At 34.2% G+C, this 23,723-nt stretch overlaps 2 protein-coding genes across 4 annotated transcripts in view; one reads left to right on the top strand and one right to left on the bottom strand.

Annotated features, from left to right (window-relative positions):
* Positions 1–597: 597 nt before the first annotated feature.
* LOC135696541 (ras-related protein Rab-21) lies at positions 598–9,689 on the bottom strand. The gene is made up of 8 exons (XM_065215965.2): positions 9,209–9,689; positions 7,590–7,649; positions 7,295–7,350; positions 5,711–5,762; positions 4,935–4,998; positions 4,477–4,531; positions 3,158–3,246; positions 598–2,281 (listed from the first exon to the last, which is right to left on the bottom strand). Exons 1-8 carry the CDS (start codon positions 9,335–9,337, stop codon positions 2,139–2,141), a joined length of 648 nt encoding a protein of 215 aa, XP_065072037.1. The 5' UTR covers positions 9,338–9,689; the 3' UTR covers positions 598–2,138.
* A 4,439-nt stretch (positions 9,690–14,128) lies between these two features.
* Positions 14,129–23,723, top strand: part of LOC135682030 (uncharacterized) — a 58,868-nt gene continuing 49,273 nt past the window's right edge. For 2 of the 3 annotated variants that reach the window (XR_016144831.1, XM_065196734.2), the window contains exons 1-8: positions 14,129–14,275; positions 15,350–15,656; positions 16,080–16,203; positions 17,038–17,078; positions 17,658–17,862; positions 18,568–19,302; positions 20,992–21,144; positions 22,854–22,942. Coding sequence is in view for 2 of the 3 variants with exons in the window: in XM_065196734.2 (XP_065052806.2) it covers positions 15,445–15,656; positions 16,080–16,203; positions 17,038–17,078; positions 17,658–17,862; positions 18,568–19,302; positions 20,992–21,144; positions 22,854–22,942 (1,559 nt within the window). In the remaining variant the exon portion in view is untranslated. The remainder of the gene's footprint in view (positions 14,276–15,349; positions 15,657–16,079; positions 16,204–17,037; positions 17,079–17,657; positions 17,863–18,567; positions 19,303–20,991; positions 21,145–22,853; positions 22,943–23,723) is intronic. The other variant, XM_065196743.2, reaches the window with a different exon arrangement.

Raw genomic sequence — 23,723 nt, forward strand, 5'->3', positions numbered from 1 at the left:
AAATCATAACGTTTGAAAGTTTTCCCCGCTATTTCGACATTTTTCCCGCGATTAATTTTTTATTACGAACCACAATACTAATTGAGAGTGTTTAGAAACAAAAAACCATTCAATGGTTGCACTCGAGCAAAACAACAGTATTTATTCGTTTAATTGCAGTATAGGAACCCGTATAATCTTCAGTGTAGTTTTCGTGATCGGCATTAAAAAATCATGATTTAATTTGTTGAACAGAATCTATGAAGTATAGCCTGAAAAACTGATATTTTTGTCATAGAATTTTTCTTGCTCTCAAAAATTGCTTACTGTTATTAATAAGTTCCTATCAATTCAACTTGTAAATTTTGGTTTTCATGGGCTAGCTGTAGCATATTTAATTTCTTACTTAAGCAATAGAAAAAACATCATTGCAAGTTAGAGTTGTTGCAGCTAATGATGTGGACTTCCATGTACTACAAGGTTATGTCCTGGGTTCTCTTCTTTTCCTCCCTTACATCAATGACCCTATAATCTCGTCTTATAATTTAATTTCAACCTATTTGCTGATGAAACAAATATCTAATTTAAATGAGATCCTCTTAAGAAATACAAGAAATAGTTAACGAAGAATTGAAGCATGCCAAAAAGTGACAAAATGCAAAAACAAACTTACATAAAATAAGGACAGAACTATTTTGATTACATTTCACTCTCCCCAAATTCAACGGCTCGAATTAAAGAACATATCAAACGACAAGAGTGACTTTCAAAAAGCTGGCAAGAACCTGTGCCATATTCTGTAAAATTCGGCATATATTGAACATAAAATTTTTAGCTTTTTTTTTAAATTTTTTGTTTGCCTCTTTCCTTCAGCATGGAATTGTTATTGTGGGTCTTACCTGTTATTCACACCAAAGCAACGTATGTTTTGCAAAATAAAATCGTTATAGCTATAATTTCTTAGAACTCCAAAGAATTTTTAAACTCCATCTACACCAAGCTTTGGTAATAATTAATCGGGTAAGGCAGTGGTATAGTGCTACAATAATAACAAGGTGGGATCTTGCACAAAATGTTACAAAAAAATTAGCAAATGTAGAAATTGGCTAACTTTCGGCAATAAAAACCCCTAGATTAAGCCCGTTCAAAAACGCCTAAATGAAAAGACGACCTTGCTGGCCAATGGCTTCTATTAAGTTGAGGAAAACTGGAGAAAGGAAAAGCGACAGAATTCGAAATTCTCTGCAATAAACAGGGCAGGTGATAGCAAATTTATCATAAATGTGTGCTCAAAGTAAACCTGAGACAGGGGCGAATGAGGAGACATCTACCACTTGTCAAGCCGGCTTATACTTTCGATATCAATACGTTTGAATTAGTCCACTCGGCTTGTTGGCACCCAAGAGATTGGATGGGGCTGTGAGGCAACATATTCCCCATCAGTTAACCTATTTTATGTTCCTCAGCGTGTCAGATGGCATTTCCGTCCTTGAGAGAAATCTTTCAGGAGAATCACTCTTTTAATGATTCCCAAATTTCATGGGAGAACAACCTAACTGATTTGGCTTGCTTTCCAAATCAAGGACGTGTTCAGAACCTAAATTCCAATTTTTCGGAGTTTTCGGTAGAGCATAAAACTTCGTCACCTCCTCAGGAACCCGTCCAATTCTTCGGCATCAGCAGGCACAGTTTAGGGATTCAAAACTACACTCTAAACTTTATCTACTTGCTGCGGAACACAGAGATTCTAACAAATTTATTTCTTATTTGCTTCTTAAACAAAGTTACTTTCCCGGATGATGCGTGTTTCATAGCATAAGGATGATCGTTGAATAGGCAATTATTTCTTATGTTCCTTGAAATGATGTTAACAAATGCACAAAACAAATAAACTAAAACTAAATTCGTTGAAACTCGCGCTATTCTCATCCATATGTAATAAGAATAAATCGCCCTACTTCAAGTTACAAACTTTTTAAGCTTTTAGATTAAAAGAAATGGGTTAAACTGTGATCAGAGTTAAGAAGACATTGGTGATTCGTTGTGTATTTGACAAAACAAACAGCGTAACGTTGCAAAAGTGGCAAGGAAAATGTCATTATTATTAAAGGGCTTCGTGTTCAGTACAAAATGAACGATTACATTAAATTCATTATTAATCAGCAGCAACCACTTCCTTGTTTCTTTCGTGGTTCATCATCTACAACAACAACGTTCTTTCTACGTGCATTCTGTGCTTGTTGCGCTGATGACCCTCTAGCAGCTAATTCAATTTCATCTTGCGTCTGTTTTTCATGCATTGCTGAAACGATTAAGAAAATTCTGCATAAATACTCAATGAAAATTACAAACAGACGTAAATCATATTTATCTGTTTCAAAAATGAAAGCAGTCGATCTATCTAAGTAAATAAAGGAATGGGCACGGTAGCAGGCTGCTCGACGGATTCCAATGGAATGCTTGCGGCGAAAAGTGTAGAAAGAAAAGAACACTGCCCAGAACAAACAGCAATAAAAACTAGAAATTTAATAGTTTATAACTAATATTTCGCCTTGGCATACAGCACAGTTTATCTAACTCTGCTCAAAAATTGCAAATTTCATTCTGAAATTTCATGTCAGTTTTAGCAACAAAGATTTTAGACAATTGTTCTAACAATGTCAACAAACAGAAAATAAATGGGCCCTGACTGCCTTAGGCTGTTTCCTAAACCTCTTTTCAACATAACACCATCAGCATTCTACAGGCCATTTACATGGAAAATTCAAGTTATGTTGAATTTTAATGGGATCTAGGCATTAAGGTCTTTTTGCTATGCATTTACATGGCAGACCTCAACATATGTTTATATAAAATGCAATAAAAGATTAAGCACAATTAACAACATTCATTTTAAAACACCCCAGACTGAAATTTTCCTCTATTCACACATAAACTCAGTAACAGCTGAGATGCTGTGTAAAAATCAGCCAATTTTGTAACACCATCACAAAAACACTATAGAGGGACTTACATCCAAAATTTACACTTGGTGCATGTTTTGTCTGACTTATGTAATAAAAGGCAAAAAGCAGACAACAGAAATTGCTTGAAATATAAAACTACTGTTATGATCAACCATATAAATCCCCATTTAGAAAATGGGTGGATAAAATAATGATCTAGAAATCAAACTCACTTTTTGTTAGGTCTAAGAAAAGCTCATCAATGCCTTTATTCAGCTTTGCCGAGGTATGAAAATGTTTCGCACCAACTGATCTTGCATAGCTGAAAACAGATATAAATCACTTTTATATAGATTGATTAATTTAAGTGTCTTTACAGAAGCACATAAGCACAGATCAATATTTGTATAGTAAATTGTGAGTAACATTTCGTAGAGAAAAGTGTGATAAAAGATAAGATATATTTGCTGCTACTCTGTGTTGCATGAAGTCATCAGAAAGACATGTCACTTTTACTGCTAGATAAAGGATAGCCTGTGTCCCAGACCATGGATAAAGGATGTCTGAATTAAAACAGGTATATTAACATGTGTTACAGAATTTCACTGACAACATCAGCTGTAAACACAGAGATTTGTGGTATTTACAAAACAGCAGAACAATACTAACATCTTTTTGTTCATCCAAGATAAAAAGTGGGGATAACTGCATCAATTCATTCTAGTCACTACTATAAAACTGCATTCATTATTTTTATTACCAATTCACATTATTAAAAATTTGCAGACAAATCTAAATACATGCCCAATGGTGAAGCCATTATGATGGAACACATTTTGATGGGAAAATCATGTATTGTTGCTATAACCCAGCTCCACTTTTTTGCACTTGAACATGATATTCAATAGGGTTATAGAGAAGGACCATGACCATACCCATTTGAACCAGAGACAACACCAACAGGGGGGGGGGTCACTTAATACACTCACTACCTGCCAACAGGGTCTCATTATTGGCTGAAAATTCTGGGATGGGATTGTGCATTTTGTGTCCTTTATCTGGCACAGGTATGTCCATTGAAGATGTCCATATGTACTTTTTTCAAGACAGGTAAGATTTGTCATGAAAATTAATGTGTTGTCCGCTTCATAGAGTTATTCTCTTAAAGCTCAATTTTGGAATTCAAGAATAGCTTAACCTTTCAATATCAATTTAAATATATTATATATCAGTAAAATTATGTTTAGGCAAACCATTTGGTTTCTGGATTTTACTAAAGGGCAGGCATTGTATTTTTAGAATTTTATTCCAGAACAAATATCAGGTTTTTAGAATCAAGGAAAGGACAGGGTCATAGCATTTTTTCTGGAATAGTCCTGCCATTTTTCTCTAAGGTAGACCCTCCCCCAGGCAACACCATTAGTTACCTATTCAAAAAGTCAGATATTAATTCTGGATTGGGTACTTTTGAAAGAGAAAAAACCAAAGCTGAACAATTTAAAAGGTTGTATTTATGATTGTTGTTACTGGATAAATAACAGGAAATACTTACTCTTCTGCAACTTGAGCATCAACATGTCTGTCTTTCTCAAGGTCAGTTTTGTTGCCTGTAAATCAGGGAAGAAACTTTATAATTAATATAACATCATCCAATTAAAATAATCACAACATTTTGGTATGGACAATTAAATCTAAATAATCTGATTGAACTGAATAATACAGCTTCTCAGTGTCCTAAAAACAATCTTTGGAAGCTAGGTGGTAACAAATAACAAAAAGTAACAAAAAACAAATAGCTTGAACTGTCTCAAAAAGGGTAGCCAATATAACAAGAGGCCAAGAAAAGTCCCTCTTTGTGAAAATTCTCTAGCTTAGAATCTCCAAGCATACATAGGGAATGACATACAAATTGCACAGGGAATGACATAGCAAACATCCAAATTTATACTGTTTATCAAATATATTTTAGATGAACTAAAATTAGCTGTTGATGATGCCACATAAATTTACCTGCAATGCATAAGCATATATCATCTCCAAGCATTTTCCTCAATTCCTTTACCCAGTTTTTCACCTGCAATTGAGGTTAGCAAACTTTTGGTTAAATTAATACTCACATTTTTAAAAGTAAAATGTGACACAAAGAATATTAAGAGGGAGATGTAGATGGAAGGGAGGTGAGGGGGGGGCACAAGCCCTGGATACTAAAACAGGCAACACCATCAAGAGGGGATAGCAAGGGTAAATTCCAGGGGCCCAGGTCTCCCGAAAAACAATTTTGGGCACAAGCCTGCAAAACAATTTTAAACAAGCCGTTCGTTGGATGCTCATTCATTAACTTTTTCAGGAAGTTGTTTGTTTGCCAAGTTCATTCTATTGTTTGGTGTCTGATTTATTGTTTTATCAACCTTGCCTCTGTGCCACTACCCTGTACACTGTGCTGTTTATAGCCCCAGGGCCAGAGCTCGCTCTAAACGGGCCTGGCAACTGGTTGTGGCAAGCTCAAAACCAATACAAGAAACATATAAATATTATACATATTATGCTGTCTATCAAAAACTTTTACCATGGGGCTGCAGCAGAGCCTTTAGGGCACATATCAAATAGTAGTTATGTGGTATAGATTTCCTATTTAAAATAGAAACAAGCATAGAAACAAGTCTTTAAAGAGAAAAAAGCAAATCAAAGCATTATAATATCCATGCACTATGATAAGAATTTCAATATGTTTAAAGATTGTTTCTGATATCCAGATCATAATAAAAATGTAATAATTTATCAGCTACCTTTAAGAATGAGTCTTCATCTGTTATATCATACACCAATATAGCACCATTACTATTTAGAACACAAGAATTTCATCAAAAAAATTCAAAAACACTGAAATTAGGAACAATAAATTCTGGTTAGCAAGTCTTCTGAAAAAGCTATATCAATACACAATAACTTAAAGATTATCGATACAGGCCCCCTACTGAATTTTCCAAATCTTGTGATTTGAGTAGTGATAAAAGTTAACAGGAATAATGCATACTGAAAAGATAAAATAAGAACTATGATACAATATAAACTGGAATACTCTTGATACAAATAGAGCAAAATGTATCATATTTTGCTACACTATATACAAAAACACTCTAGTCCAATTGTTGTACAAAGAATTTATTAAAATAAAATGGGAGGAGGAATGCCTACACAATCATAACAGCAAGCGAGCAGCTACCAACATATACTATTTTACTTAGTTATTGAAGCTTCATTTTTGGCTGTTGCTTGGAGAAAGAATATCAGCTTTATAAAAAATGATGAGCTAAAATGGTTTTGAAAAATTGTGTACAATGTGTCACTGCAGGCCTCGCCCGGAAAGGCGCTCGATCAAGCGCGCGTGCCTAGAGCGCACCCAAAAAGAGCCTTGGAGAGCGATTTATAGAGCCCCTCAAAACGTAAAAACAATATTACCACAGAGTAAAATAAATTTTTGACATTTGTTGAATAAACTTGATCAAGCATAAACAATCTTCCAAATAGACCGCAATATTATGATTTGCATAAGATTACCACTTGAGATAAAATTCAGCAAATTCAACATTGGATTTTCAATACCATTTTTAATCTAATAACGTTCTAAAAACCATCAATGACACAGGCCATCAAGCGTATTCTCCATCAGATTCATTCGATTTTCGAGCAAGCGTTAATATTCTGTTGAAGTATTATTTTCTGTTTTTCTTAATAACTTAAGATGGCCTGTGCAAATCATCAATCACATTTTCGCCAACATTATTGCATTGCTTTTTAGTTTTCATTTGCTTCTGTGAGTCGTAGATGTTCTAGCGTGACATATCAAATAAATAGTATAAAAAAGGAAACAAAGCCATGCCTTTTGATGAAGCAATATGTGAAGCTGAACATAACTGATACTGAAAGTGATAAAAGCTCATCAAGTGATGGCAACTTACATATCTAGAAAAATCTGAACAATTCTGAGACTCTGTTTTATTACATTTCTATATCAACATTTTGTTGCATGTTTTGTTTTGTTATATTTTATTATGGCACTTTTTGGTATCATCATTGAATGTCTTATTAAACAATCTCTGAAGCTCTCGATATGAAACTCTCGATCTTCCAAAGCTCTCGAAGGATGCTCTCAAGGATATTTAATTTACAGGTGCAAAATAAAGTGCCTAGAATTTCTAAGGGGCTATGTTTATAGAGCACCTTTATTTTGCTTAGAGCAAGGCCTGTCACTGCTTTGTATAGTTTGTCAAATATTATTATCTAACCATGCTGAATAAGTATAATTGCAGCACATCATATATGCAAAATATAAGCATGTTATTCGTGAGGTGATTAATTTGACAAATTACCTGTCTCTGTAGTAAATGGGACCTAATGCATGAAATCTCTCTTGTCCAGCAGTATCCTGAAGAAAATCAGACCACATATCATCAATATACATATTTATTAACCAAATTATTTAGGCTTGCCATGACATATTGTGTAATCTGTAGGTAGGCGTCGCTGGGCCAATACACAAATACACAAACTGAGCTGGAAAACCTTTGAGCTTAGACATGGTTGCAGATATTTTGTTAAGATCAGACAATCATGGACTTTAATTTCTTGAATTCAAGGAAAGTTCTAGAACCTTTATAAACTTACCCATATTGCAAGGTTCATCCGTTTCCCATCAATATTTAACCTTCTGTTGAGAAACGATGCCTATAAAAATAGAGATTAAAAATATAATTAGTTGTATACATCTGTTTTCCTCTTGGGTATTTTCATTTAATTATCTGTAATATCTTTTGGAAAAATTCTAGGAAATTTCACACTTTTGATACACAAACCTCTTGTCTGCAAAGTATGGCAGTTTTTCAGACCTCTTAAAAATTGTTTGTGCCTGCAAGCACAAACTGTTTTGTAAAAGGTGCCTGCAAGATACTTTTCATATGTTATGTGTAAGATATAAAATTGTTTAAAATAAGAGCCATAAAGTAAGGTTTAGTGACTCAAAGACCAGTAAATTTTCAAAGAACTATTTTAACAGAAAATTACTTTAGAATGACGATGGTTTTCTCAACAAAAATAGCATCATAGAGTTTAAGCAAACTTTAGCTTCAGACAAAAAGGGAAAATTTGCAGCCATTGTGTCCTTAATTTCAAGCAAGGCCTGCATTTTTCTATGTCATTGTGCAAGATCATTTCAGACATATTTTCTGTGTGCCCTTTCTACCTATTGTATTACTTTTACAATAATGCTATTGTCAATGTGCTATTTCAAACTTTGGTGTGCAGTTTACACTGACATTTTCTGCCATATTATGCAGACTCTTTTGACCTTATGTACCATGCATTAGACTTATGTCATTCCAAAATGGAAGATGCAACACATTTGAACAAAGCTCATCACCAATTGGGCCAGAGTGCATTCTATGTACTTAGGCCAAAAACCTTTGGCATACACACAGGCTTTTTTCAACATTCAACATGCAAACCAGGAAAATTTTTTTTGGCGTATATAAAACTTGATGTAGAATAAGAAGCCAAATACATAGTTAACATGAAAAAGAAAAAAATGACTTGTACACCACATTTTTTCTCTATTAATGAGTTTCCTTTGTCTGTCATACAATATTTACAGTTTTACTAACTGCTCACATTTTCGGTGTACCGATACAAATGCCCTGGTGGACCTTCGGCCTACAGTTGATATGAAATGCAACCAGGCAATTGGGATAGGTTAATTTGTAAAAATTCCACTGAACAGTCAAATTTCTCAAGAACAAACTTAAATACCTTTTGTTATATAACTAAAAGCTGCTTTATATTTCAACAATTTGTGGAAAGTTACTTAATATGATAGAGGAATTTCAGGCTCCAACAAAGGTATATAAGCAAATTGTCAATCTCAGGTAAATCTATTGATAGAAAACTGTCAAAATAACGATTTAAGGAAGCAAGGAAAAAAGAGATAAAAATTAGTGTTAAATGGTTAATATATTCAGAGCTACATATTGATCTGGTTTAAGAGATAAAGATTCAAGATAGATTTTGACATAGATATATCCACGCATGGCTGCTTTATATACTCTTCACTGCTAGAAATCATAATGATTTTAATCACTCTTGGACTTTAATACCGGCTCATGACGAACTTAAGAAAAGAAAATTTTTATTAAGTATACCAACTACATATGCAGGACATCATTAATAATAGCTAACAGGTTTCACAGCAAATTGATATTAATTTTAAAAAATCCTGAATGGGCGTGAATTACCTGAAGTGTCTGCAAATGCTTGTCATTAAATTTATCTTGACAATATCGAAGAACAAGACTGGTTTTGCCAACACAGCCTTCACCAAGAAGCACTATTTTGAAGTGATTCTTTTTTCCTGCAGCAGCCATAGTTTGGTATCTGCTATAAGTTCATTAATACCGCTCTGGTTTGAACCAGGAACTGGAATTCCACCGGCTATTAGCCAAACGAAGATTATAAGCAAGCCAGTATCTGACACCAAATGGCCTAGTCCAAGGAAGGAAGAAAGCAGTCACCTGAATGGTTGAAAACGTTGCAAATCACAGCATGAATAACAAAGTAATGCCCTGCCCTTCTTATTTACTCCTATTTCGTTCGAAGATAAATTTGTTCAGTCAACTCTTCAATCCAGGACCAGAAAATCTTAACAGCTTTCAAATTCCATATTACTATTCTGCCAGATCTGTTAAATTGCGATACTACAGGTTTTCGTGGAACACATCCCACAGCCCTCGGGTTTAAAGATAGTGACGCAATATGCGCGGGAAAAGCACGTGTGTATCACGAGCTGGGAGACTGGATAAGATCAGCCAAGCTCTGGTCTATCTGGACTTGATACAAGTCTCTCTCTTTAAAGAAAGGGAAAAAAGAAAAAATGGGAGGGAAGGAGAGACTCTCCTTCCCTTCCATTTCCCCTTTTCCCTTTCTTTAAACAGAGAGACTTGTAGCAAGTCCATGGTCTACCGTAAATCCTCGAATAAGCCCCCACGCTCGAAACGCCCCCCCCCCGAAAAAGCCCACACCTAAAAAATCATTTTTGCAAATAAGCCCCCGCATAATTGCTGAATAACATCTTATTTCAAGAAAGCCCCTACAGGATAATATCTATACAGTATTAGTTCCTTTGACTGGAGACCAAATAGCAAAAGAGCCACTTTTGTGAAGATAAAATTTATAATATTTGTTAGATCTTCACACAACACTTTGTAACTCTTTTAATGAAATACTTTAATGATGTCGACCTTTGAGGAAAATAATAAACTTTTAAATAAGCCCCCCTCGAATGAGCCCCTCTCGAATGAGTACCCCCCTCGAATAAATCCCCACCCAAAATTTCATTTTTGCAAATAAACTCACGGGGGCTTATTCGAGGATTTACGGTACTCTGTCTACTGGGTGTTATAAAGGAGAGAAAATCAGTGGCGTAGATAGAAAATTTTATACGAAAAACTGAGATTTTCCAACAAAAATCTAACAAACATTTCTTATTTTTTCAAACATGTGAACATACCGTAAAAGCCCTATTAAGCCCCCGTGGGCTTATTCATTTTTCTCAGTCCTACAGCGGGGCTGAAAAGAGAGGAGGCTAATTAGAGAGAGGGGGCTTATTAAAAATTTGAAGCAAAGAAAGTTTTAAAAATACCGTTGGTCATTCTTTGTTATAAAAATGTCATACAAATGTTCTCAAAAAACTTTGCTAGGAGCTACGAAAGTTTAATTAATCAATTATAAGGTCCTTATCTTCATCAACATCACCAGGATGAATTGATTACCCTTGGACATCTTCAAAACAAATTTCGACTGACTACTAAGTCGCACAAGGTAGTCTTTACATGGGCCGTATTTAATGCACACAACCTTATCATCAACACACCCGTCCAGAGACCAACAAAATGCGCATGATTTCTATCTTAACATCAAAGGCTAAAGATATGGGGGGGGGGGGGCTTAATAGAGAGGGGGACTTATTTGAAGTTTTTGCTTGATAAGAGGGGAATAAAAAGGGAGGGGGGCTTTATAGAGAGAAGGCTTAATAGAGTTTTTAAGGTAGTTCAGTTCATTTCAGTTTTTAATGTTTCAAAATTATACTGCATACAATATCTCACTACAACGACATTACAACTAATTCATACAATGTTCACACATTACATAAATGCTTATAATAACAGGCAAGAAATAACAACTACGTAAGATGTTGTTTGCAGGGGAGTTTCTTTAAAAGGAGATCTCTCAGTAGATGAACTAATCAAGGAGAGAGCATCCCCTTTTCTAAGGTGTTTTTAAATGTATTTGATAATTTCCATGAGTGACAGAACAGTAAATTTCGCTTCAGAATCAAATTTGATAGTTCTTGTTGAATAAAAGGTTTTAAGCTTTTGACAAAAACTGAATTTTTCCAAAAATTTAGCGCCAAATAAACGCACAGATCTGGAACCAGATTGCAAAGTATTTTTTCGTATTAAAAATGTCATTTTTCTGGCTTGCCATGTACCATATTGGTGAGCATTTGACACAGATTCAAAAATGTTGTGACACAGATTCAAAACATAACATAAAGACATTAAAACTGAAATAAAACAGGAGGTAAAGTTTAATTATCTACTCAAAGTCATGTGTCATAAATCATACTAATTTTAGATTTTATGGTCTTCGCAAAAGGCATTTTTAAGTTGCCCATCTGATTCAGAATAACTGAAGAAATCGTTATAACAAACTTTAAGGAATGTCCTCTAAAAATGTAACACTTGGATAAAAGTAGAAAACCATGTTATGTAGGTTTTCAAGTGCAGGCATTTTTAAGTGATAAGTCACCAAGCGTGCGATGGAACATCCACTCAAAGAGGTAACGAGGAAAAGAAGCAATCACGACCTATGGCGATCAGTTAAATTGACTTTTCAAACTCCCATTTTTTTAACAAGCTTAGGGCTATAAATCACCTTCTCGCAGTACTTAGAAGAAGAGGGGTCAGGCAGGGGTGTAGTACGGGGGGCTAAGGGGGCTGAACCCTCTTTGTTGATGCCGAAAATTGGTAAATTTATACTTTTGCTATTGTCTTTCGCAAAATTTTGTGCAAGAGCCCCAATTGTTATTTTAATAGCACTATACTACTGGGGTCAGGGGGTCACTGAACCCCCTTTTCTGTCACGTTTTAGGCCAGAAGTGTTTGCAGTTGTATTCTCTAGTAAATTAGGAATTGATTTCAAGCAAAAGCAAAAATGTTAATTTTGATGGAAAATTGCAATTTTAGACCAGTAGCTTAATGCCCATGATCATATCATCATCACATCCGTCAAGAGAAGAGACCCATTCAACGCGCATATTTTCTTTGTTTGGCATCAGTGGCTAAAGGGAGGGGTGCTTTGTAGAGAGAGGGGGAGCTTATTTTAAATCTTTCCTTGATAAGGGGGCTTCTATTAATAACAGAGAGGGGAGCCTAAAAGAAAGGGTCTAAATAAAGCTTTTTACGGTAAATATAAATGTGTAATTAGTGCTAGTTTGGATTTCGTTTGTTTTGCAACCTGTAACCTAAGTAATTTTATCACCATTCACACATTCGATTGTATATAGTTCCTTTTGTTTTCTAATGGCACCTTTAGATTCATCAACTATTTCTTTTGGGATTTTTAGTATCATTATTAAGTTTATCTAATTATTCTTGGGAGTAATTTATATTTGTATTCACTATTATTATGTAAATTTACGTAGCTATGTAGCATTACAATTATTAAGTTATATTTTGGACGTGTTACATTTAGAGTTAGTTGGAGTTGGAGTTGGAGTTGGAGTTTGAGTTTGAGTTGGAGTTGAAGTTGGAGTTGAAGTTGGAGTTGAAGTTGGAGATGGAAATACGGTTAAGAGCAATTAGGTTAAGTTTTGACATTTTGTATATTCAGGTTCTCGACGTTTTATAAATGTAGCAAGATGCTTGTAAAAGATCTTTTCGGCATAAACTATGGGTTTATAGGATAGGTATTGTTACTTATGGCATCGCGCGTGACGCAGAGGACAGTGCTTGAGAAAGACTGTGCCAGACATTAAGAGAACGAATCGACGTTAAGGGACAACCGTAGAAAAACATTATATTTATAGAACCTTATTCGCGGAAAGATCATTTGATCTGAAGAAAGACGTCTGAACATTATCACTGTGTCTATTTGTTTCATTTCTCATGGATGGAAGGACCATTTAGTCTCGACGATAACGATAGGGTGGATATATTCATTTGGTGAAAACCCCTATTACAAAAGCTTTACTCCTGAGTAACTTTAAATTTAGGACTTTACCAATGGATTTTCTGAAACGAACCCAAAAAAAAATTTCAGTTCTTTCATGAAAAAGGGCGAATATAAAAAGAACATGTCCAGCTATAGCAAGCGACTCTGCGGGGGTTTTTGGAAACATGTGATTTTTCATGTCATCGCCCCAGTCATTACGGTCGTTCTGTTTATTTATCCTGCTGCGAGGTCAGCTTTTCATGTGAGCAGTTTTGCATTGCAAGAATACTAATCAATCGCAAACTGTTATTTTGATGGGTGGCTTGACAAGTTGGGTATACGCAGTCCTTTTATATGGAAACATTACCTTTAAGGGTGTGGTCATTAAAATGCAGATGAATACTCGGCTCAGATCACTGATCTAGATCAGTGGCTCAGATCCAAAAACATTTCTTCTTTTAGACAGGGAATTTTTCCAAACAAACGGGAGGAGAGGGTAACTGGAGATTTTTCACTTGTTTCCATTTCCTTGGACTAATACCTTGAAATTTTGAAGGGTGTCCAAACAAATGTCAAGTGATCGATGACGTAAATTTTAACGGTCAGAAAAAAATGAAAATCGTCCAATTTGAAAAAAAACAATATCAATCGAAAGAGCATAAAAAACTGAACAAAAAATGGTTAAAAACAAATGTCCTAAAATTAACCAGTTAAAAACTATTACGTGTCGAAGTATAGATGAAGTCACCATATGCGCAAGTCACAAGTACGTGAAAACTGCAATGACTAAGTTTTTAAGAGAAATTTTTTGGAAACCCTTCAAAATTTCAAGGTATTAGTCCAAGGAAGTGGAAACAAGTGAACAAAATCCGGTCACCCTCTCCGCCAGTTTGTTAGGAAAAATTCCCTGTCTATTCAATTCGTTTCCCTGTTGTTGGCAGAGACAGGAAGTACTCTATGTAAAAAAGTATCAAAACCCTGTGGTTACTAGGCGCCAACTGCAACAAAAGTCACGGTTGCAAAAGGGCAGTTAATGAAAGGAAGAAACTCTTGTTTCCAAACGTGTAGTTGCTGCATTAGGCGTTAAATTGGTAAGAAATCCGATTTGTTTTGGAATTCATGTAAGCAGGGAAATTTTTGATTAGAGGAAACCACATATTTAAATTTCCAGGGGCCTAGAGGCTGGCGATGCATATTTGCTTTATTTATAACAAAACTGGTTTTTTGCTTTATTTTGTTTTGAGTTATTTATTGAACCTTAACATTCAATTAGTCTTCAGTATTGAAAATATAAGCTGATATTAGGTAAAAAAGAGGGGCTCATGCCCGAAAAGAATGCAATAATTTCGTTGCAATTCCCTGCAACATTTTTTGACCATGGCAATGAAATGAAAGCCACAAATGTTTGTTTGAAATTCCATTTTTCAATTTCTCTGACGACATGTAGTTACATTATTCTTCTTACTTTATTTCAAACAAAAAATTTTGTTCCATAAATAAACTAGATTAAACATGTCAAACAATGTAATGTAACAATTAATATATAACTAGGATTTAATTAAAGGCATACAACACAGGTAAAAGTGGCTTACAGCCACTCGACCATGAGCAGTTGACCAATCAAACTGCGCACAGAGAAAAACATGTAAAAAGTTTCTGCTTTTCTGCAAAATCCTAGAGCAGCGTGCAGTGGTTTCATGTGAGCAGTTTCCAATTCCTTTCTTGTGTGCGCGTGCTCTGATCAATTTGATAGAAGTTATTTTTTGGATTTGCTGTACTTATGCATGTCAAATGCCTTTAAGGTGATTGTACGAGAAAAGAAGGAGATAAAATTAATCTCTCTTACTTTCCTTAAGAAGGAGATTAAAATTTTTGTTGTCTATCACAAAAATTTGCTGTTTGCGTGTTTTTTGCAGTTTGTTGCAATTTTATTTACACTTTCCATGTGAATAGAAATTGAAATGCAAAGATTATAATGCACACATTTTTTTATTCTATAGCCATGGTATTTGACCATGATCAGCACTTGCAAAACTTAATTGCTGGACATGGTTTGACCATGGCAAGCAATGGTTGGACAATGATTCATAGTTGACATTTTGCAGGGGAATATTTACTGCTGTTTTGTCTCACAGCTGATGAAAAGTATTATTTTTTTTGTGCAGGCTGAAGAATATGACATGTCCATTGGTTTAACAACAACTTCACAGTCTTATACTCAATATTATGTGTATTTGTGTTCATCTGAATTGGTTATTCAATGTCCAAGGAGCGTGCTTCTTTGAGTTCAAAAACTTACCAGTTTACATACCCATCTGTTGCTGTTTGGCATGATTTCAGTGATCTCAACTTGAAGCCTTTGAAGAAGAAAGAAAATTCAGCCAAAGATGAAGCAGCAGTGAGTCTTGGAAAGTCTGTTTCCTCAACAGGTATCTTAAGTGGAAATAAAAAGAAATCTGGAAACATGAAAAGGTCTTTCTTTTGTTAATTTTACTTGCATAGAGCTATTTCACTGAGATTTTGCTTTGTATATTTGACAAAAACATAATGATGAACTGTTTTACAGTGTTTAGTATAATATAGACAAGTTGCTTGGAAATGCTAAATAAATCATTTTTCAATAGCATGTGCTGGTTATTGGTTCTTTCTCCAATGTTCAGGAATGCATTGCATAATGTATGCAAAGAAAGACTGAGATACAACTTTTTGTTTTGGGAGGGCAGCCTTGATAAATCAGTGTATCAACAGCCATATTTTACAAAATAAAAGTACTTATGCAACATAAGTTTTTTGGAGTCAAGGCCCCCCAGCCCCCCTGTGTCTCGGTCCTTGTATGCAAACATTTAATATCAATTTTTCTAGCTTGTGACCTCTTTATTTTGTTTTTGCTTCTAGGAAGAAAAATGCAAATAAGTTTGTTGGAGCTTTTATTCACCCTACACAGTTCCAGTTGGAGCACTCGGTACTGCTACCATCTTCAAGAGCAGGCATACGCTTGCAGCCAATAAAGAATGCACCTGTAAGCTTAAATGTTATTTGCCTGGTCTTTTAAGGAGAACCATAGCTTTTGCTCCACTCCAGATTCACCTAAAATAATGCAGATTGCTTTCCTAGACTGTTCCACAAAACAAATGGCTCTTCTTGAAATCAATTTTTTTGTTTCTATGTACCCAGGGAGCCATTTGCTGCTCTGCTGCTAAAAATCATACAGCCAGTATTCTGGCTTAGTTTTAACTTTTAAAAAATGTGAGCTTGCACCACGGGTATTAGAGAAACATTTTAAGGGACTAGACCACCAAAATGACAATTGAGGAAACAAAGCAAATCTTGCGATGCCTGGCATAAGAGCAGAATTCACCTGAAGAATTTAGTTGTCAAAGAATACAAATATGCAATAAAATGTACAACCTGATTTGAAAAGTGCAAACTCAAATTCAAGAACAGATGTGAACTTTGATTTTGTTGTTTAAGAAAGTGTCTATTGTAAATAATAAATTTTATTTCTTTATATAAAATAATAGTTTTGGAGACAGGTCATTCATGTAAAGTAGTGTTTGTTGCTGATCAATTTAACCTCATTGAATAAAATAATATATTATTATTTATTATCTTTATTCAGATTTGAGTACTGAAAGATGTAATTATACACAAAAGAAGTGTAATATTTTATACATTCTTGTGTTTTTTAGGGATTGTATGTTCCTGTATGCCAATTATTCAATTGATTATCTACAAATATTAATCAATCAAGTTGTATTCAAATATTTTCGTTCATTTTTTTACTAAAAAGGACTTGATAAATTGTGCTTAGAAGATTCAATGATTTTCATCAGTACCATTCCCATTTGTTTAGATTCCAAGAAAAGATGAAAAAGAAGCTCACAGTTTGCCTAGGTATTTGGAACATCATCGTTTAATGTCAACATGAAAATTGTTTGACCAATATTCACCAATGATGCAAAAAGTCACTTAAGTCTTTGAAAATTGCAAACTATACTGTAGGTATATTTCCATTACTGCTTTAAACGTATTTCCAAGAAGTATTCATTTCAAAGTACAGTAGCTATGACAAATGGATCATGCCATTTGTATGGCTATTCTTCTCTACAATATTAGGTTTTAAATGTTGAAAACACAGTGATTGTTAATGATGATAATGAAATAAATTCACAATTCTGAAAATTTCTGTATTTTTCAATAAAGAAAATTACAATATTAAGCCTACAGTGTTTCAATAAGGAATAATGTCAGAGCTGTTTAGTCCTTTTCTATGTTATAGGCAATCAGATTCAAAGCTTTCACACTAAAGTCAGAACATTAGCAGTATTTTCATTTGATAATTTTTTCTCTGCCTTTTGAAAGATCTCTTTTCCTCTTAGCTAAGTTAAAATAGTTGCCAGCATTCTTTCTTTAATATTCTCTTAATATATTCTTTAATATTCTCTATAATATTTTAATATTTTCTTTAATTAGTGTTGCTGAAAGACCCAAATTTTGTGTTGAAGAAAGAGCATTAACATTTTTAGAAGAGAAAGTTAAAAAAAGTCCAAACTCAAGTTCGCTTTGGAATCCAAATGACAAGAGGGAGCATACAGAGCTTGCAAAAGAGCCTTCATTGTTTCTTGATATCAATTATGGATCAGATGGTGATCTTGACATTATTGAAATACCAGATTTGGTAAGGACATGCAGAGTTGAAAATATTAATTAAATAAAAAAACATCCAGAAAAATGTTTAACTCTTCTAGACATTTGAATTATGTTATAAACCTAGCTCTTTGATTTTTTAATCTCTTTGTCTTGTAGCTGTACATTTCTTTTATTTCCTATCATTTTCATGTAAAAGTTATTGATATATAATATCTTAGCCTTAAGGCACATTTGAGTTACTCGAACACTGAATTATTTTATTTTAGTTGTTAGTATATCCATGAGCAGGCAATCATGTACCTATAAAGGCTATTGTTTTTCCAAATTGAATGTTTAGGTTCTATAGTTTTATATGGACATAATCTTATATACAAAGGAAAGTGCATGATTGTGGATAAATATTGATAGTAACAACTAGAAGTAACCCAACGTAAATGAATTTCAGTTTAAAAAACACAAATTAAACCATGTGTTAGGAGCTAGCTATTATTTGTCCTCTGCATACAGGGCTTCATCCGATTTAAAGGGCTTATCATTTAACGCTATTGCTGTCACAACATTTTTACAAGATTATAATATCCAGCAGACACCTTATAGCATCTCTTTCTCTTTTATGGGTATCATTTTGTCAAATGCTGCACAATTTAATATTAAAGAATGAAATTTTTATCATTTGTAATTAATTACTTGCAAGCTTTTATCATGGTGTTAATTTTGTTCATGATGGTTTTAGAAACCACAAAGAAAAGAGCGCCGAAAGAGAGGTTCTTCCAAAACAACAGTTGAATTACAGGAAAAGAACGCTGTATTCCCAGAAATAATTCCAAGTATTGACACACCAACAGTGCAGGCATTAGAAAACGTCCACGTACAATCAGCAGCTAATAGTGATATCAACAATAGTTCCTGTTTAAGTCACAAATCTTCAAGATCAGAAGCAATGCACAAAACTCTGCCAACGATCAGCTCACCCTGTAAGTTAAATATAGGGGTGGAAGAGGTGAAAACTTGCAGTGAAACAGAGCAAAGAACGGATGTGGATTTAAGAAGAGTTAAAGTTAATACTGTCAAAGCAGAAGAATTTCCAGCAATAGCAATCGCGAAAAATCCTGGGAAAACAACTGCTCGCTATGCTTTGAAAAGCAGGCACCAGAAGAAGAGTATACTAATAACACGGTCAAGTGATACAGAAGGTAGCAAGAATTTGACAAAAGAGTTTCTTGTCAGTGGTGGGAAACCCGTTGCGAAGAAAAGAACTAGTCTCAGAGAAACTAACTCAAAAGGTAACGCTAATCAAGAAAAAACATCATTCTTTACAAAAAGGAAAAATGCCCCTCCTTTGAAGAAAATCAAACAAAACAGAGTTAAAACACCGATAAAAAGCGAGCAACTTCCCAGTTTATGTGATACTGAATCAATGGCTGATTGTGAGAAGATCGATCAAATGACGTTAGTCGATGATAACGAGGTAAAGCTTTTGGTCATCTTTATTTATCATTTTACTTTGATTTAATGATATTACATACAAATAATCGACAGAATTTTTCAAAACTTTTATCCAATCTCAACACAGGAAGGTTTCACGTTTACCAGCTTTAACACCCACAATCCTGGCCATAAGGTTAGTTGAGCGTATTTTTTTATAAAGACTCAAATTTGCCAGCCAGTCCAAAAACCTTTGGCCAGGATTGCAGTACATAAACAGTTGCTTTCGTTTCTTTTATACTGTTTTTTATACTGTTTCTAACTACTATTAGATATAACCAGGTAAGGAACACAACAACAGTAATCTATTATCACTGTTATACAATTGTTCCCTTGCTCTACAAAATCTCTCTCACTCACACTCCCAGGTCTCACTATCACTGCCCTGACACCTGATTAAGTCACATGTCTATTACACTGCACCTTTCGTAATTCATAATTTCATACTTGTTTGTTGTTACATTTGTTTATAATTTGCTTAATTTCTAATATTTAATATCCTTGATTTGACTTTAAAGCTGTCCTACCATTGGAATTTTAATTTCTACTTCCTGTGTTCCAAAGTTAAAGTTTTAGGCCCGTCATAATATCTAACGACATTGAAACCGCTTATGAATAATTGTGACACTCATTTCTTTTCTTAACCAGAAAATACCCTTTTACTATACTTTAAAGGCAGTTTGTCCCCAACTGTCCTCAGAATCATGACCACGATGTTCATGCATTGTTGGTTTAATGCACAATTAACCGATCAGAATGAAGAAACACCATAGTATACTTTGCCTGAGCGAGCTGTTGTGAATTTTTTTTGGCATCTAAGTCGGTTTAGATGATAGAAAAATTAGGCATTTTTTGTCATGTTCACCCACAAGAACTAATGTCGGACTCTGAAATAGCAGAGGAAAACCCTCTTTTCAGATGAATCTTGGAAACAGACTGCCTTACTCAATCGTGGAGATACTCGACGTGCTGGTCTTTCTCCTCGTATTTATCACACCTTGTGAACACATGCTTCGATTAACAGAGAGCTTTCGAGTCTTTTCATACTATGTATAAGCTTGATCATGTTATGGACTCGAGGATAGACCCTTTGATCTGTAGTCCGCCACGTTATCTACTGAGCCATCCTCACACATTGATTATGTATATCTCTCACGAGTATCAAAACATCGTATAACTTTCGTAATCTATCTACTATCAAATGCAGGAACGTTGCTCTACCATAATGCAGCAATTGCCATCAAGATTGACCTTCTAACTTTTTTTAAAATTTAGCAATATTTTCCTGAACTTGAGTAAGCAAAGCACAGTGACTAGCATGAAGTATTTTCGTCTCAAATTCATTTAAGCTGTGAATGTCTATTTAAAACTTCCAAGTGAGACATGTTTAGGGGAGCAATTTCATACTATTTGTTCGTTTTTGAACCAAGCAAAATAACAGGGTTTATGCGAATAAACAAGGTATTGTACATTAGTTTAAAATCCAAACCAGTTCACAGCTTTACAGTCCTAAAAACGTGTAGCCACTTTAAAATGGTTGTCAAATTAGTTTTCGCTCTATGCACATCTATCGCTCTATGATCTATGCACGTCAAGTTTCTTTTTTATAAAATCTGCTAACACTATTTATTTTCTTTTATGAGAGGATTATTGCTGTTTCTTTTCTTGGTAGCAGCTACCTGAAGTCGTGAAAGAGGAAACGAAATCAGAAGAACACTTGTCAAAGTCTGCTATCTCGTCTCTTCCTTCTATTGATAAAACGCCGTTGGAAGATTTTTCAATGGAAATCGAGTCTGCGAGAGTATGCAGCCCAAGAGTACTTGAAGTAAGTCGCAATATTCTTTAATGCAATGCATCCAAAGTATACTTATTGGCCTATTTCGATCAACAACTTTGTACATATATTTCATAGCGTGCTATTTTCGGTCATTATTCAGACATTTTATATTCTGTAGAGTGTCAGACGAAAATATGTGTTGAAATATTGTCTTTTTTCAAAACAGTTTTTTATTATTTCTTGTATATACAAATAAATCAAAAATTGAATCAACATCTTGGTATATCTGAAGATGCCACTCCTTAATTTCGCCAAGATTCTCATATTGCTAATGAATTTTTAATTCGAAGAGATTAAAAATAAAACTTCTTGAAATTTTATGTGATACCTTAAACTTTTTGTTTGGTCTTTGGATTGTCTTTGGAATCCTTTAAATATGATTTTTTTTGTTATCTTTTGTGATATATCGGTATCTTACTTGCCTTTAGTGACAAATTTGTCGTTTCATGCATCTTCTGTTTCTTATACATTGAATGAGGAAATTGCCAGAAGAAATTGCGCGATTTTTTCTTTATAACCTCGACTCTGATGTTTAGGCAGATAACACGAGTACAATCTCGAAAATTATAACTGAATAATTAAAAAAAATTGAGTCTCCATCTCTGTAGACACGTGTTGATAGGGATCTTTTTTTCTCGGAGGACGATCACCTTAAATAGAGAGACTATGAAATTAGTTGTCGACCTTTTAATGAAACAAAAGTAAGAAATAAGTAATAAACTTATCAATAATTAGATAAGAAATTGTTTCCATTGATTGTATTTATTCCAATTTTGTATATTAACTTAATCTCCTGATTTATTCTATTATCTATAGTAAAATATGTTTGTGTCTAGACACAGAGGACTGTTCGCTTTCTACTCATTAACTCTTAATAGATTGCTGTCAACTTCAATGAACTTCTTCAGAATTTCATTCTTTTCTTTATAATCAAAGTTATTTAGGTTTTACTTTCGTGTCTGTTTGATAGATAAAGCATTATTACTAGAAAGATAATTTGCAACAGGACTTTTGTTCATTATGACAGCAGCTTAATAACTGCTTTAGTTGTGGGAGCATAAAGCCAAGGAGTATCATTTGCTATTTTGTCAATGTATTAGCAAAGGTCTGCCTGCCATCCAAAGATATATTTTGCTTGCCAACATACGCCTGTATCCATAATAGGGCTTTTTAAATTTAATTACGTAGAAAATGATTGACAATTTCTTAATCATTCTTGGATGTCTATAAACCAGACACTGACAGGGCGTTTTGTTGAAATAGCATGACGTGAAAAATTAGGAAGTATGTTTCTTCTTGTGACTTGTATGATACTAGCCTGTACTTTTAACACCTATTTCAGGGAAGGTGGAAGGGGGAGAGGATTAGTCATAGTTTAGGGAAACAAGTTTAGAAATACCGCTACAATTGCTCGCTGTTCCAAATACTTTTGGCAGGTATTGTAGATGTTCATGGAACATGTTGATGAAGCAAAAGTATTGTGATTAAAAAACATTTCTTGATACCTACATGTAATGTAAGAGGTATATTGATTGTTTAGTTCATTATCACAACGATATGTTATCTCATTAACTTTAAATTCGAAATTTCGTAAAAAATCAACAGAAATGATGGTAAAAATCTTTTTTCCCTAGCAGCCAAACTCCACTTCAGTGCTGACTGCATTAAAATCTGAAATTTCCTTCGTTTTTCATTAGTTTCCTCTTCAAAAGATGAAAAAATACCAAAAAGTGCTGTTTGAAGAAAAGAAGGCGGCATTTCGTAAACTGGATATCGACGGCGATGGGTAAGTGTGGAGGTTACTTGTATAAGATAAGAATAAGATAACCTAAAATAAAATATTGTACAGTTAACCTTTTTTTATCTAAGAAAACACTTTGTAAGAACGCTGAGGCTCCATTTACCAAGTAAAAGGAACAACTTTAGAATACACTCTTTTTTATCATTATCAAGTAACAGTAGATTCATTTGGAATCGCTGTGGCTCTCCGTCACAAATCATGATATCTTCTATAAGGACCAGTAAATTAGATTTAAGGCTGGCTGTTTTCGATTTGTTCGCAAATTCGAGGCTGGATTGCTCTTAATTTGTTCTAAAATTATTTTGGGGTGAGCAGTGCAATTGCTAGCTAGTGTGCGCTAGAAGATTTTTCATGCCTCATTTGCTAGCAAATTCGATAAGACATCCTTTATTTGCCGATAAGTTTGAAAATTCACGGAAAAACACCTCTTGATGGCATAAAACTTTTCGTTATTGAGATGAATTTTTTAGGGAGTTTCGAGACATTTTCAGATTCACATTTTACAGTAGCTCAGCCTCAACTTGTTCTTAATTTGTTTTCAACTTTTGACCAACTTTGAGGTTCGTGTTCTTATAAACAATTTTCCTTTACAAAAAGAGTGTATGCCTAGCTGATGTTATCAGGAAATGAACTATTAAATTATTTCATGAAAAAAATCTGTTATTTATTGGACTTATAAAAGTTTAAATGATGTAGTTGTAGAGAAATCATTGTTGAAAAAAAAAAAATATTAAGAGTACATGATCCTCAAATTATCCAAAAAATA

The sequence above is a fragment of the Rhopilema esculentum genome, chromosome 17 (genome assembly GCF_057945365.1).
Source record: "Rhopilema esculentum isolate cy_ngs chromosome 17, ASM5794536v1, whole genome shotgun sequence".
NCBI classification, from domain to species: Eukaryota; Metazoa; Cnidaria; class Scyphozoa; order Rhizostomeae; family Rhizostomatidae; genus Rhopilema; species Rhopilema esculentum.

Bases quoted from the DNA above. Each gene is read 5' to 3' on its own strand.
- LOC135696541 (XM_065215965.2), bottom strand. From the start codon at position 9,337: ATGGCTGCTGCAGGAAAAAAGAATCACTTCAAAATAGTGCTTCTTGGT. The intron at 4,532-4,934 runs GTAAATTTATGT...CCTGATTTACAG, and splicing joins TATATGCTTATGCATTGCAG to GCAACAAAACTGACCTTGAG. The intron at 3,247-4,476 runs GTAAGTATTTCC...ATCTGTTTTCAG, and splicing joins GATGCTCAAGTTGCAGAAGA to CTATGCAAGATCAGTTGGTG.